The sequence below is a fragment of the Cervus elaphus genome, chromosome 24, assembly GCF_910594005.1.
Source record: "Cervus elaphus chromosome 24, mCerEla1.1, whole genome shotgun sequence".
NCBI lineage: Eukaryota > Metazoa > Chordata > Mammalia > Artiodactyla > Cervidae > Cervus > Cervus elaphus.
Window position 1 is genome coordinate 43,857,814 of NC_057838.1, and position 16,533 is coordinate 43,874,346.

General features: G+C 40.7%; 1 protein-coding gene across 5 annotated transcripts in view; it reads left to right on the forward strand.

Annotated features, from left to right (window-relative positions):
• The window catches only part of FRMD4B (FERM domain containing 4B), a 356,738-nt gene that overhangs the window by 242,022 nt on the left and 98,183 nt on the right, over positions 1 to 16,533 (forward strand). For all 5 annotated transcript variants that reach the window (XM_043886552.1, XM_043886549.1, XM_043886550.1 and 2 more), the window contains one exon: positions 3,972 to 4,056. In XM_043886552.1, coding sequence (XP_043742487.1) covers positions 3,972 to 4,056 — 85 coding nt within the window. The remainder of the gene's footprint in view (positions 1 to 3,971; positions 4,057 to 16,533) is intronic.

Genomic DNA, 16,533 nt, shown 5'->3' on the forward strand with positions numbered 1-16,533 from the left:
TGATGCTATCGCTCAGACATAGCAAAGATTCTAGAAAACAAAGGAAATATGCTCAGCTGGGGAGAAATCCTAAGTGGTCAGAAGAATATTCGTTTCAGAGTGTTTTCCCATTCTTGGTCAAGATGGACACCTTTGTAGCATCCTACTTCCCTAAGAGAAGCAGCTTAGACAAGATACTGGAATTTCCATTCTTGTTTTTACACTTGAAGTTTTAAAGAGGTTCCCAACTAAGTCCGCACCTATTGTTATAGTCTCCCTGGTAGACAGATAATAAAAACATAATGATGATCATCACCACTCACTGACCACTGAAACCACACGTGAGAAAAGGGAGGCAACAAGAGGCCAAGCAGTTTGGCCCAAGACCCCAGCATGGATCAGTGTTGGGGCTGGACTTCAACTTAGCATCTCCCCAACTCTGTGATGTTGACTCTTTTTTATTTTTTTGCCCTCATTTTTTTTTTTTTTCTTTTTTCTCTTGCCACACCTCACAGCTTATGGCATCTTACTTAAGTTCTCTGACCAGAGATTGAACCTGGGGCACGGCAGTGAAAGTGCTGAGTCCTAACCACTGGACCACCAGGGAATTCCCTGTGGTGTTGACTTTTGATCATGATAAATAAATGACACAGGAGGAAAATATGGGCCACCTACGTGACAGTGACCACTAACGGACAGCCCATCCTAAACAACCAGAGTCTTCTGCTTTTCAACCCACGTGTATCACCATCTGGCTGACAGGCCTGCCCCTCCTCCAACTTTGTCATGCCATTGAGGTTGATGTTCTGTTATCACTGATTAGTGGTTAGGTGAACACCTGTCCCATCAACAAGGAGAGAAAAATGCTAACAGGGGAACCATGAAAAGTAGAGACAACCTCTTCTCAAGAAGGCAAATTCTCAAGAAATTACATTTGTTAAATTGTATGAAGTCTGTCTCCAGAACATATGCCTAACCCAAAAGCTTGGGTTTGTTTCAAGGCTGAAAATTGAACCGTGGGCTTTGACTTCACAAAATCTTAGTGAAATCATTCACAGTAAGCATGCAGAAGGGAAACAGTATCCTTTTACCAAAAAAAAAAAATCACTCCCTGAAACAAAAGGACTTTATTTTACAAGCCTGGGATAGTCCGTTTCATTTCACTGAGAATCCTTAGATTCTGTTTTCAGTTCATAGAACGTGTTGATAGCTGTGCCTAGGGAGCCATTCTCCTGGAGAACCATATGTATTTTTCAAACCCTCCATAAATATAGTCATCACAGTGGCTCCCTTGAGGGAGAGAGAGGACTGTGGATTCAGAGAGTAGGTAATCTGACGCCTAGGCAGAAAGTTAGAAGGCAACAGGGCGGGTTGCCAGAAAGTACTGGAAAACAAGATAGGGACCTGTTTACTGGAAGGAGGGTACAGTCAGGGACCCGGGCTTCAGAAACAAGAGGAGCCAGATGTCTAATACGAAGTTATCTGTGCGGAGTTGGACACGTCACACGTTGATTTGGTGCTAAGCCACCCAGCTCCCTGCATGTGGTATTTTTAATTCTTGAAGACTAGAAAGAGGTTTGACCTGGCTTACATGCCCACTCCCTGGAATGCCCTTCCTCCCTTCGTTACCTGGTGAACTCATGAATACTTTAAGACTGGGCTCAATTGTCCTGGGGACAGCGTGTCCTGTGACACGGTGTCTTCTGGATTTCAGTTTGGCTGCCTTCTCTCTCTTGATTCATAAGCTGACTTAATTGCATTGCTCCCTTGGGCCCCATAGCATTGTGTACATGTTATATTTCATTGTGATTATTATTATAGGAAAGCATCCTATCATATTGTTTGGAGTAAGAACTTTGAAGTCTGAAAGGCCTTCCTTTGAATCATGGCTCCCCCAGTTTCAACCTGGGTGACTTTGGGAAGTTGACTTTATGTGTGCATCTCAGTTTTCTTATCTGTAAGATGGGTTAATAACTTGCTACCTCTGGCATCTGGTTTTGCTGAAGTTAAATGGCAGCATGCATATAGAGCCCTGCATACTGTCTGTAGCACGTGGGAAGTCCTCTACTGACTTGGATTCTCCGGTTGCCGGCAACAGAAAGCAATTATGGCTAAGCTAACAGAATTGAAGGAAAACTGGACTAACGAGGCTTCAGAAAAGATAGGAATCCAGGCTCTGCAGGAATCTAGGGAGCAGGAGGCAATGGACAGTTTTATCATGGTACCACTGGCAGGACAAGAGGCTCCAACCATCTTTGATCCATAGGCTGTATTGGGCACTTGCTAAAGTCCCTACGATGGCCATCCTTGTCTCCACCATATAGACAAAGTACCTTAGACTCAAAGCTTAAGCCACGTCCGCCAGGCCACATGGCATTAAATTCCAGAAAATGGATTTTTATTAGCAATCACTAGTATTTGTTGCTTCACATCCTTTTATGTTATCTCATTTAATTCTTCCAAAACGCTGTGAGGTAAGTGCAGTCATAAGAGCAGTTTAGAGAAGACACAAAGAAGCAAGCTAACTTGCCCAAGGCCTCCCAGGTAATAAATGATGGAACTGGGACTCCATATTCTACATTCTTGATTCCAAAGCTGGGTTTTCCCTCCAACTCTTCATCTCCTCCCACCCCTTAATCCTTAACTTTCCCTTCTTGCACACCTAACACTCATCACTCTTCATTATATTCACTAATAAGTGAGATAAACCCTTGTAAGTGAAAATAGAAAGGATTTATTCTCTTTCTATTTATTAAGGATTTATTCTCCTTTGATGATTCAACACTAAGGGTGGAATTTTTCAAATGATTTTTACCATCTCAGTGATAAAATCTTTCACCGCCTCTTAAAGCTGCTGTATTTATTTCTCAAACGTTTCCTTATTGTGGAAGGGGAGGAAAAATAAATAAATAAAAAGTGCAAATGCCCAAGGTCTATCACGATTTTGCAGAGCTAAGAGCAAAACTCCCTGGGACCTCAGTTCAGGTTTATCTTGACTCTCACCACATTGAAAGCAGTGTTCTCTTCCAAGATCCTAGCTGTGAGCTGTCTTCGGGTATTAAGTCTCTTCATGCATTATTCATCAGGTGGGGCTGCAACACTTGAGAAAAACTTCTCTGGGCCTCCACCCCTGGCCCACTCCTGCACCCCAGAGGCCTGCCTTCAACCAGCCGGCTTTCCACAGGACTCTCCTCCCCTCCCCACCTCAGGACAGTCAGCTTTTTCCCAAAGGAGGGACTTGGCCTCACAGAGGGAACAAGCAAAGGCCCAGAAAAGGGAGTGAGACCCAGAATACCCTGATTTGCATCAGAAAGGCCAGTATTAAGTGGGGAGCTTGGCTTCCAGCCAAGGGAAAGCCCGGAGCCTGGAAGGATGAGAGTGAAGGAAGGAAGGACATGATCGAAACTCTCCTGGTGCATGGGGGCGAGGTAAACGGGGGTCCTCACACCCACCCTGAGTCTGAAAACCGTGGAGCCACAGGCCTCTAGGTTCAGTTACACAGTGGTGCTTTCTCAGCAGACTTCCGCTTTCAGCCCTCAGAGCTCACCTGGGCTTTGTTTTGAAGCTGTGGGAGGTATTGAGAACTCCCAGAACGTGTGTCAAAGGAGCGGCAAGAATAGAGAATAAAATAAAATTAAATTAATTTTATTTATATTTTTATGTAAATATATATTTATTTATATATTTTATTTATTTGTAAAGAATAAAATAAAGGAAAGAATAAAGATGGATTTGCAGGTGGTGACCATTTTGGATTTTTCTCTCGCTCACCTTCCCACACACGGTAGAAGACTTTATCTGCATGCCTGCGTATATCCACATACATTCATACATACTTATAGGTGTGCATACATGCTGCAGATGGCTTTTAAAAGGAAAATAAAGCACAGGCATTCCCTAGCTCCTCGTAATTCTCTGAGAGACACTACATGAGAAAATCATGCAGAGAAGGAAGAGAATCTGAAGGAGTAAACTTCTGTACTGTTTTCCAGGTTTTACATTGAAAGCATATCGTTCCTGAAGGATAAAACCACCGTGGAGCTGTTTTTCCTGAACGCAAAGTCCTGTGTGCACAAGGTGAGGGCCCTGTTTGCTATGGTCAGTGACAGACTCCGGCGGGGCTGGACTCGGAGGGAGCCAGGGCAGGGCCTTTGTTTTCACGTTCAAGTGGAGAGAAAAGGACATAATCTTTTTTTTTTCTTTTTCACATTTCTCATCCTTTACTAGGTTTCACACAGATATACTATTCTGTATGTTACTTTTTTTTAATTAAACTTTTTATTTTGTGTTGGAGTATAGCCAGTTAACACCATTGTGATAGTTTTAGGTGGATAGAAAAGGGACTCAGCCATACATAGACATGTATGCATTCTCCCTCAAACTCCCCTCCCAGCCAGGCTGCCACATAGCACTGAGCAGAGTTCCCGGTGATGTGCAATAGAGGACATAATCTTTTTCCTTTGTGTATCCTACCCCATAAAAGAAAACAACAATTTTTTAAAAAAACAGAGAAAAGGCAACTCTTCTCAAACTCTGAGTCAGGAAATACACAGAATCACCACTGCCTGCGGTGCTGCTCATAACCCCACACAGAGTGACCCAGAAGGACACACAGCTGGAGCAGTCAGCCCGACCAAAGCCTCACAAAAGTCAGGCCAGAAATCTGTTCTAACAGAGCACACCCTACATTTATCCTACTTTGAAACCAGTCTTCCTCAGGGGTCTCTACTCAGAGCCCCGTGTTTTAAGGCAGAGTCTCAGTTATCTGTGGCAAAGGATCTGCTTTTTGCTTTATTGTTTTTCATTTGTATCCAAACCGTGGAGGACACACAGCTTTTGTAAAACTCAGTACACGTGAACTGAGAGAAAAAATGACCCCGGCTTGGATGTTGCAGCCATGCCTGTCAAATTGCTGTGGAAGTTTTAGGCATTTTCCATTTTTAATCTTATCTCCTTGCAGATAAACTTTGCTTTAAAGGCCTCTAGTCTGGCCTCCTCTAGTCTGATCTCCGAAAACCACACCCCAGGCAAGGGTGGGGAGCCCCCAGGCCAAGACAGGCTCAGCTGAAGCCCAGCTGCTTCCTTTATCTTCACAGTGTTCAGGATCGGGATCCCACACCTGCTTCCAGGGCTGGTGGGAACCCCTTCCCGCCCTCTGCCCGTATATATCGCCCGATATCTGAGGGGTGATGAGGGGCAACTGGTTGGTGCCTGGCCTGGAAAGATGAAGGGGCAGACTGCATTGAGGCACCTGCGTTCATATTCCTCCCCTGTCCCCAAAACGTTAAGGGGGCCCACTGCCCACATGCAGCTTTAATTAGTGTAAGACTCGGCAAGGAGCAGAATTTTTGTTGTTGGTTTTTAAACAGGTTTATGGAGATATAATTGAACAAAATTAAAGTGTATAATTTTATAAGTCTTAATACAAGTAATACTCTTGAAATGATCATGACAATCAAGATAGTCAATATACCCACCAACTAAAGATCTGCTTTTTCTCACAGTAGATTATACATTTTCTAGAGTTCTATATAAGTGGAATCATATGGTAGACAATCTTTTTGTATTCTTTCAATGAGCATAATTATTTTTAGATTCTTCCATGTTGTATCAATAACCCTTTCCTTTTTTCTTTTTTAAAAAAAATTTTTTTTTTTTTTAAATTTTTGTCTGTGCTGGGTCCTCGTGGCTGGGGATGGGTTTCCTCTAGTTGCAGCAAGCCGGGGCTATTCTCTGTTTGCAGTGCTTGGGCTTCTCATTGCAGTGGCTTCTGTTGTTGCAGAGCATAGGCTCTAGGGCTTGCGGGCTTCAGTGGTTGCAATAGCCCTTTCCTTTTTCATTGCCGAATAATATTCCACTATATAACTAAAACACTGTTTATTCATTCACCTGTGTGGCTATTTCTCCCTTTTCCTCCCAGACTTACTGGGATATAATTGACATATAACATTGTGTGAGTTTAAGGTCTATGATATGATGATTTGATATGTGCATATACTTTGAAATGATCCATCCACCTGTTGATGGACATTTGGATTATGCAAGTTTGTGAAATGTTACAAGTAAAATTGCTATGAACATCCATGTACAAGTCATTGTATGGACACACACTTTTTTTTTTTCATTTTTAAAAAAATTTTTTTATTTTAATTGGAGGATAATTACTTTACAATACTGTTGTGGTTTTTGCCATACATCGACATGAATCAGTCACAGGTGCACATCTGTCCCCCCATCCTGAACCCCCCCTCCCATCTCCCTCCCCACCCCATCCCTCTGGGTTGTCCCAGAGCACAACCTTTGTGCCCTGCTTCATGCATCAAACTTGCACTGGTCATCTGTTTTACATATGGTAATACACATGTTTCAATGCTACTCTCTCATATCATCCCACCCTCACCTTCTCCCACATAGTCCAACAGTCTGTTTTTTTTGGCTGCATAGAGTCTTAGTTGTGGCACGTGGGATCTAGTTCCTTGACCAGGGATCAAACCCAGCTCCCCTGTATTGGGAACACAGAGTCTTAGCCACTCGACCACCAAGAAATTCCCCAACAGTCTGTTCTTTACATCTGACACTCTTTCTCTTTTCTTGAGTAAATACTAGGAATAGAATGGCTAGGTCATGTGGGAGATGAGATTAACTTTTTAAGGTTCTGCCAAACTGTTTTTCGAAGTAGTTGTGCTGTCTTAAATTCCTACCATCATGGATGCATGAGACAAGTGCTCAGGCCTGGTGCACTGGGAAGACCCAGAGGAATCAGGTGGAGAGGGAGGTGGGAGGGGGGATCGGGATGGGGAATACGTGTAAATCCATGGCTGATTCATGTCAATGTATGGCAAAAACCACTACAATATTGTAAAGTAATTAGCCTCCAACTGATAAAAATAAATGAAAAAAAAAAAATCCTACCACCAGTTGATGAAATTTCTAGTTCCTTCATATTCCTCTCAACACATGAAATCAACATCTTTTCCATTTTAGTCATTCTGATAGGGGTGCAGTTTTAATTTTTATTTCCCTGGTGTCATATATGATATTTGAGTATCTCTTATGTTCTTATTTACATCAGTATATCTTTTTTATGTTGGAATCTTTTGCCCAGTTTCTTTGGGTTGCCATTTACTTGTTACGAGTTTTCAGAGCATATATATTCTGGATACAAGTACTTTATCAGTTATGTGGATTACAAATATTTTCTCTCAGTCTGTGGCTTGCTGTCCCTTCTCTTAATGTCTTTCAAAAACTAAAAGACTTTTATTTTGATGAAGTCTAGTTTATCAGTTTATTCTTAGGGATTGTAATATTGTATCACTGTAAACTTTGCCTAATCCAAGGTCACAAAGATTTTCTCCTGTGTTTTCTTCTAGAAGTTGTAGACTTTTAGGTATTATATTTAGGTCTATTATCCATTTTGAATTAATTTTTAAAATTTATCTTATCTATTTGTTTATTTTTAGCAGTGTTGGGTCTTCATTGCCACGTGGACTTTCCTCTGGTTTTAGTGAGCAGCGGCTACTTGGGCTTGTCACTGCGGTTGCTTCCCTTGTTGCAGAGCACGGCTCTCGGGCACACGGGCTTCAGTAGTTGTGGCAAATGAACTCAGTAGTTGCAGCTTCCAGGCTCTTGCACAGACACAATAGCTGTGGCACATGGGCTTAGTTGCTCTGAGACATATGGGATCTTGCTGGACCAGGGATCAAATGCATGTCTCCTGCATTGGCAGGTAGATTCTTTCCCACTGAGCCACGAGGGAAGCCCCATTTATAGCCATGGTTCTTCATATTTTCTTATCATTTTAGCATGTGCTGTCTATGGTGATATTGCCTTTCTTGATCCTGATACTAATAATTGGTATCTTCTCTCTTTTTTATTTCTTATCATTCTGGCAAGAGGTTTATCTTTATTGAGCCTCGCAAAGAATCAGCTTTTGGTTTCAATGATTTTCTTATTAAAAAAAAAACTTTTTTTCTATTTCATTGATTTCTGCTATGATCTTTATTATTTTTATCTTCTATTATTATTACTTTCTTTTTCTTCTTTTGGGTTTAATTTGCTCTTCATATACCATTCTCTTAAGTTGAAAGCTGTCATATCTGATTAAAGATATTTCTTTCCTAATATAGGCATTTATTTATAGTACTATATAGCATTTTCTGCTAAGTACTCATTTGGTATCCCACAAATTCTGATATATTGTGTTTTATTTTCATTCACTTCTAAATATTTTTAAAGTTCCTTTTAGCTCCTCGTTATTTGGAGGTGTATAGTTTGGTTTCCAGAAGTTTTGGAGGACTTTCAGGACTCTTTATTTTTAATTAAATCCACTGTGGTCAGAAAACACATTTTGTGTAAACTAAATTCTTTTAAATTTGATGTGACTTGTTTATGGTCCAGAATATGCTCCATCTTGGTCAATGGTCCATGAGCACTTGGGAAGAATGTGTACTCTGCTCTCATTGGGTGGATGTTCTAAGAAATGTTAACCAGATCAACTTGATAGTATTGTTTAAGTCTACTGTATCTTGCTCATTTTATGTCTACTTCTTGTATCAGTTATTGACAGAGGGATACTGAAAGCTATGACTGTGAATTTTTCTACTCCTCTTCGTTGGTTCTATCAGTTTTTGTTTCATGTATTTTAAAGTTTTCTTATTAGGATATAAACATTTAAGAATGCTGTGTCCTCTGGATTATTTTTATTAAATGACCCTCTTTATTCTGATAATATTATTTATTCTGAAATCTGCTTTGTTTGATATTAATATAACCACTTCATGTTTCTTTTCATTAGTGTTAACATGGTAAGTCTCTTTTCCATCTCTTAGTTGTATACTGTGTCTGCATTTTAAAAGTGTATTTCTTACAGACAGCTTCTTTTCCCCTGTTCTTATAGTTAGATCTTGATACTTATATCCATTTTGTTTATCCATTTATCTATCTCTGTCTTTTTAACTGTTTGTTTACTTTATTTTGAATGTGATCATTGATATGGTTAAGTTTAAGTCTGTCTTGATATTTGTTTTCTGTTTGTCCCATCTCTTCTCTGTTCCTTTTTTTTTTTTTTTGCCTTCTTTTGGATTTATTGAGTGTTTTTTATTCCATTTTACATCTTTTGTTGGATTATTAATATAACTTTGTTTTGAGTTTTCTGTGATTGCTTTAGAGTTTATCAAGTCTACCTTCAAGTTTATTATATATTGTACCATTTTACAGGTAGTACAAGAACTTTATAATAGTATCTTTCTGTTTCTCCTCTCTCAGCCTTGTCAATGTCATATGTTTTATTTTTAGTTGTGTTACACAGATCCTTATGACATGCTCATTGTTTTTGTGTAAAAATTTAATCATCTCTGCTTTTAGGATTTTCTCTTTCTCGCTACTTTGAACAATTTGCTTTCTTCTTCATGCTTTCTATGATTGTGTTTACTGAGCATCTTGGACTTGTGGGTTTATAGTTTTTATCGAATTTGGGAATATTTCAGCCATGATTTCTTCAACTTTTTTTTTTTTTTTTCTGTCCCCACACATGCCACCTTTGCAAATTCTAATTACACATATACTTGGCCTCCTGAAGTTACCCCACAGCTAAGTGATGCTCTTTTCATTTAATTATTTCTTTCTGGGTTTATTTTGATAATTCCCATTTCAGTGTCTTCAATTTTATTTATCTTTCTTTTGCAATCTAATCTGCCATTTATCCCATCCTGTCCATTGGAGTTTTTATCTTCAGAAGCTTGATTTGGATCGTTTTAAAATCTTTCCTGTAGCTACATAACTTTTGGAATGTATGACTATAGTTATAATAACCGTTTTAATGTCTTCAATCTGTTTATTCTTTTTTTATTGGCCATGCCACATGGCTTGAGGAATCTTAATTCCCTGATCAGGGAACCTGGGCCCTCAGCAGCGAGAGCGTGAGACCCTCTGCATAGCTTCAAGACCCTCTCTCAGTGCAACTCTGTTTTCTCTAGCACTCTGTCCCATAAAATCCCATCCATCTGCTTTCCTGAGTCTCTCAGCTCCATCTGCTCAACTCCAGAAGTCCACCTCACTCTGTCCGGGTTGCCCCTTCACAGCCAAGTGGGGATAGTTGGGGTTTACCTCATTCAAGGTTCACAGTCCTTTGTTGCCTGATGTGCACTGTTTTGAAGACTGTTGTCTCATATTTATTGTCTAGTTTTTTCCTTTTTTTCAGGAAAGAGGGTAATAAGGCTGTTACTCCAAAGCAGGGTTTTTGGCTAATTCTATAAGAAAAGTAGAATGTCTCCAGTACCAAAGGCTTTATGACAGCCTCTTTTTCTGAGATGCGGGTTTCCTCAAGATTGCCTTGGGTTGCCTGATAGACACCTGTATAGCCAACGCAGCATTTACTGAATCAGGAAAACATTTCATAAGCCATGGTTGGTCATCATCTCTTATGGAGAGAAATACAATTACCCCTTGTGATATTTCTCACTGCCTAGCTGGCCAAGGTCCAAAGAAATAGTCTCCTTGATGATTTGTTTACTCTGTTGTTAATTTAAAAAATAAAAGGGTGAAAAATTTAACTCTTGATATTTCTCTTGTCACTTTTTCTGCTAATCCTGTTGATCTTGAGGAAGTAGAGCTCTTTTAAATTCTCCTCTTACGTCAAGAGCTCCTTTCTAAATGAGAGTGTTTAATGACCTGTCAAAGGATTCAGAACTTTTATAAAACATGGTGTTGTAAGACACTATGACTTGCATTATTGGGGTGATTTTTTTAGATTCATCTGTAGGAATTTACAGTTTGATATTTTCTGTCTAAGTAATACACAGATAGCTAGTTACATACAATCCCAAGAGACATTACAGGATCCAGTAAACAAGATAACAGGATTGGGCTGCTGTTTGTTAACCATGTATGATAATTTGAGAACATTCTGCATAAGGAATATCATTTGAATCACAGCTACAAGAGTAAATAAATTTTATGAGAACATAGCCTCAGCAGTAGAACGTAGGTGGATCGTGAATGAGTCTCCCTTCCACACTGTGCAGGGGACATTCTTCCCGCCAAACGTGTTAGCCTCTCTGTTAGCCCCTAGCCATTCTTCCTTTCTCCCAGACAGCTTTCCCTTTCCACTGAGGAGAAAAATACATAGGAAGGAAAAGACAGCTATTATTTTCAAATACACACAAAGTCACTATCTTTTTGCATGCTTGGTTTGTAAGAAAGATGACTTGTGATGAGGGTTAATACAGTCACTGAAGCTCTGTGTAGCTATTTAAATATGGATTTATATTCAGAAAATTCAGCCTCATGATCTGTCATTGGAAGCACTGGGTGGTTTGCAATGGTTTTGTAAATATCATTACCCCTATTGCATAGTGAATGAGCCATCTTGTTTTAGTTGCCAAGCCATGTCTGACTCTCTTGTGACCCCATGGATTGTAGCCTGCTTTTCTGTCCATGAGGTTTCCCAGGCACGAATACTGGAGTGGGTTGCCATTTTCTTCTTAAGGGGATCTTCCCAACCCAGGGATCAAATCCACGTCTCCTGCATTGGCAGGCAGATTCTTTGCCACTGAGCCACCTGGGAAGCCTGGATGAGCCATTGGTGCCACTTAAATGTGTTGAAAGAAATATTGTGCCTCATTTCTGATTTGAGTGTCCTGGGTAATCTGAAAAAGGGACAAATATTTCTCACTTTTCTTTATTCCAAAATAATCTCCCATGTTACAGTCAAGTACACATAGGGCATTCAGTTAATTGTTGGTTAATTCAATAAGTTGAATAGATATTATTGATGATCAACCCTTGATTCCCAGGAAATCAAGAGGTAAACAAAAACAGCTTATCTGATATATAGTTTGACTAGTATTGAGTATGAAATGCATCTAAATATGCTAGGAAGTTGAACACCTAATATGCTAAAAAAAAAAAAAAAACATGTTCCAGCTGTTACTGAATAACATTTAGCAATGCTATAGTAACTCTATTTACAATTTTCAGCAAAGAATGAGTGAGGGGTCCAGTGATTAGGACTCCACGCCTCTACTGCAGGGGAAAGAGGTCTGATCCCTGGCCAGGGAACTGAGGTCCTGCAAGCCATGCGGCACAGCCAAAAAAGGGTGAAAAATAATTCTGTAAAGAGCAAAATTTCATGTTTAGCCTAATGTTAAAAGAAAAGTGAAAAGATCATTGGACTTTTCTCTAATCTTTTCAGATATCAGTTAAAGGTCTGTTTCTTCTAGAAAACTGGTTCTGGTCGACTTCAGTTATGAAGGCACTGGTGTGTTAGCCAAATTCAACCATCGCTAGAGCCCAGGACATATGAGTACTGTATTTATTCTGCAGTTATTTATTGCGTGCCTGCTACCTGCCAACCCATTTGAGACTGTTTGTAACTAGAAATGCTTTGAGGATCTCTTGATTTTTCTACTGGTATTTTTTTTTAATTAATTAATTTTTTCATTTATTTTTATTAGTTGGAGGCTAAGTACTTTACAGTATTGTAGTGGTTTTTGCCATACATTGACATGAATCAGCCATGGATTTACATGTGTTTCCCAATCTGAACCCCCCTCCCACCTCCCTCCCCATCTACTGGTATTTTAAATCCCAACTTAAACATCAGTGAAGATGAAATTTGTTCTCTGAGAGAAAGTATACTTCAGCAATAGTCATGACAAAATCTGGCTTAACATATGCCTGTCCTTATAAAGTAATCCAAATGATGTGTTTCTGTTTTCTATGACCTGCTGAAATTTGCAATAGGAGAAAATAAGTTAAGAATCATACTGTGTTTTGATCTTGACAAGGAAATGTAGCTTTAAGGAAAGACCTCAGGGCTCAGGCTGCCCCTGAGCCACAGGGGCCCTGTGATCTTAGGAATAGTATTTAACCTTTCTAAGACATTTTTCCCCTTTCAGAGTGATTCTCTGAGATTACAGCGGGTCTCCTGTGTAACCTTTGACTCCTTTATCAGACTGACAGCAAATGCTCATTTAAATGATCAGGCTCCTGTCTCTTGTCGCTCTCCAGATCACAGACTTAGGATTGAGTGGGGAGCTGGGCGTCAGTCTTTTCAACAAGGTTCTTAGGTTATTCTCCTGAACACCTTGGTTGAAGAACCATTGGATTTTCTGCGTGGTAAACATACAGAAAGTTTAAATACATCTTGAAACTCGCTTTGGGAAATATGAATCAAGGTCCAATGGTAAGACTTCAGAAAGATGCTTTTTCCTTTCTCCTCCTCCTCTTTCCTGGTAGTTAAAAAAGAAAAAAAAAAAAGTGGAAAAACAGGAAGGAGAAAAACAGGAGTTGAAAAAAGTGGAGGAAAAAGAAAAACAGAAAAGTGGAGGAAGGTATGAAATGCATTTCCAGCTCTGAGACTAAAGAGAAGGAAGGAAGCATCCAAAGAGCCTTTTCTCTACATTATCATGAGCCAGCAGTGTGCTGGGTGGTGTGCAGTTAACCGTTAATACATTTGATCCTCCTCTTCCTTGAAGAAGGAAACTATCCCCTTTTCCAAATGAAAGAACTGAGGCTCAGAGAAGTTGAGTAGTTTGCTTAACATCACAGAGCTATTATGTGGGAAAAGTGTCCTTGGTAAATTATACCAGCAGGAGACCATGGACCTTAAAAGCACCTTCCATTTACCTCAGCTGCCCCTTTTAGGGGAATGCTCAATAATTTGGATCTCAGGAGCTACTGTCACAGAATGGTCTGGTCATAGCACTAACAAGTATTGAATACATATAATTTGCTAGGCACTTACTGTGTGTATTCATGCATTCAGTTCTCATTCCAACCCTCATATGTAAGAACCTATTAGGTAAAATCTATTATTATCCCCCATTTTACAGATGGGAATATTGAGGTACAGACGTTAAATAACATACACAGACTCACATTGCTAATAAGTGGAGGAGCCAAGATTCACACCAGGCAGTATGATGCCTGAGTCCATGAGGTTAACCATAATACATCCTGCCTCTAGATGGGTGAGGGCTGTCTGCCCACTGCCCATGAGGGGGGCATATTTGTGGCATCCTCAGTTTCAGCTCCCTCTTTCCTATTTTCCAAATGTTGTTGTTCATGTCGATACTCTTAGCCTGTGGTTAATAAGGTGCCTCTGTTCATTAGGGGTCAAATGGCTTTGACCCCTTTGACAGCCTGGGCTGGGGGACAAAGCACTTCTGAAAGAAGATTTCAGAAGGGCACTAGTGCTTGGGTTGATACAGAACGTTTGGAACTGCGCATATGGTTCAAGAGTTCCCCAGAAGAGAGCTGTTGTCTGAGTTGTCTGTTAAGTGCAGGCTCCCAAACCTGTTTGGCTTCCTTGGGCAGAATGCAGAGGGGCACACCTTGCCTGCACACAGCCACCTCCTGTGCCAGATGGTGATGATGGGGAAGTGACAGTACTGATGCCGAGGAACCCTGGGAGCCCTGTGTGTGTGGGCTGTTGGACAACCTGCTTGGAAAAGCCTCGAATGCATGAGAAACACTGCAGATTTGCCCTCAGTGGTGATTTTTCCAGGTCCCTTCAACCATACCTGTGATTTATTAATCAAACCATTTATCACTACCATACCTTTGAAGACATGCTTGCAAAATTAAAATAGTATTGGCCACCTTATCTCTTTGGGTATATATGTTGTTGTTTTAGTTGCTGGGTCCTATCCAACTCATTTGCAACCCCATGGACTGTAGCCCACCAGGCTCCTCTATCCATGGGATTCTCCCGGCAAGAATACTGGAGTGGGTTGCCATTTCCTTTTCCAGGGGATCTTCCTGACCCAGGGACTGAACCTTGATCTCCTGCATTGGCAGGCAAGTTCTTTACCACTGCATTATTATAATCATGAGATGACAGAAAATGGAAAAGCAAGTGGGGTTCAGTAGGTGCTCTGTGGCAGAGACCATACATGGGCAGAGGTGGGGATGAGGTGGAGGATGGGAAATGGACTTACTAAGAGCTCGAAGTGATTTTTTTTTTCCTGTATTGCCTCCTCTAAGCCTCAAATCCACCAATGCTGTTATTTATTATTACTTTAACAAATGAGCAAATGGAAGCTTAAATAAGGTAAATTTGACCATGGTTAAATAGCTCATTAGTTGTGAAGGCATCACTAGGTAATCTGGCTGCAGAAACCGTAATATTTGTCTTCATTCATTCAATAAAAGAAACTATTGTGTTCCAGTTAAGGGCCAGGATTTCTAATGAGTGCTGTGTTATCAGTGGAGTATTTAGTACTGCTACCTTCCCAAGGCCCACGCTAAGTCTTAAAGAGTCTCTCACTTGTACCATTTGTATGTGGGCATGTGTTGTGTTCATTTTAAGGGCAATGTGATGGTTTGTTGTTCAGTCGCTCAGTAGCGTCCAACTCTGCAACCGACCCCATGGACTACAGCCCACCAGACTTCCCTGTCCTTCGCTATCTCCCAGAGTTTGTTCAAATTCATGTCCATTGTGTCGGTGATGCCATCCAACCATCCCATCCTCTGTTATCCCCTTCTCCTGCCTTCAATCTTTCCCAGCATCAGAGTCTTTTCTAATGAGTCAGCTATTCACACCAGTTGGCCAAAGTATTGGAGCTTCAGCTTCAGCCATCAGTCCTTCCAATGAATATTCAGGGTTGATTTCCTTTAGGATTGACTTGTTTGATCTCCTTGCTGTCTGAGGGACTCTCAAGAGTCTTCTCCAGCACGACAGTTTAAAACATCAATTCTTCGATGCTCAGCCTTCTTTATGGTCCAACTCCCACATCCGTACGTGACTATTGGAAAAACCATAGCTTTGAGTATACGGACCTTTGTTGGCAAAGTGATATCTCTGCTTTTCAGTATGCTGTCTAGGTTTATCATAGTACTTTGAATAAATGTAGAAATATGAGTGAGCCACACATTAGGAATGCTCTTAAAAAAATAGAGTTATTGCAGGGCTGTCTGATCACATTTATTTTTATCCTCCTTTTTACCCCATTTCTTGACCGAGGCCTTATTAGGTGCGCCCTTTCTTCAGGAGACGCAGGGAGGGGCTCAGCCCCAAGCACGCTTTGGCCACACATGCAGGGTTAGAACATGCTGCACAATGTCCTCACTCTGAATGCTGTTTGCATGTAAGCGTGTGAACCTGGAGGTACCAGAGCTCTCTTAAAAGCCCCTTCATGGCAGTTTGGCCACATCCATGACAATAAAGAGGACGTCTTTTCACCTAGCACTCTGCCAACTATAGGAATTAGTGCATAGAAGATACTACTGAAGTATGAAACGATAAATAGTAAAAGCTCTTAGATCATTATTTCTAACTGGGCTTCCCTTATAGCTCAGTTGGGAAAGAATCTGCCTGCAATGCAGGAGACCTGGGTTTGATTCCTGGGTTGGGAAGATCCCTTGGAGAAGGAAATGGCAACCCACTCCAATATTCTTGCCTGGAAAATCTCATGGACAAAGGAGCCTGGCGCGTTAGAGTCCATGGAGTTGCAAGAGTCGGATACAACTTAGCGATTAAACCACCACCAACAGCAGGAAACTGAAGACTGCCTCATGTGCTTCAAATAAGGATTAGTTAAATAAGTGACAGAT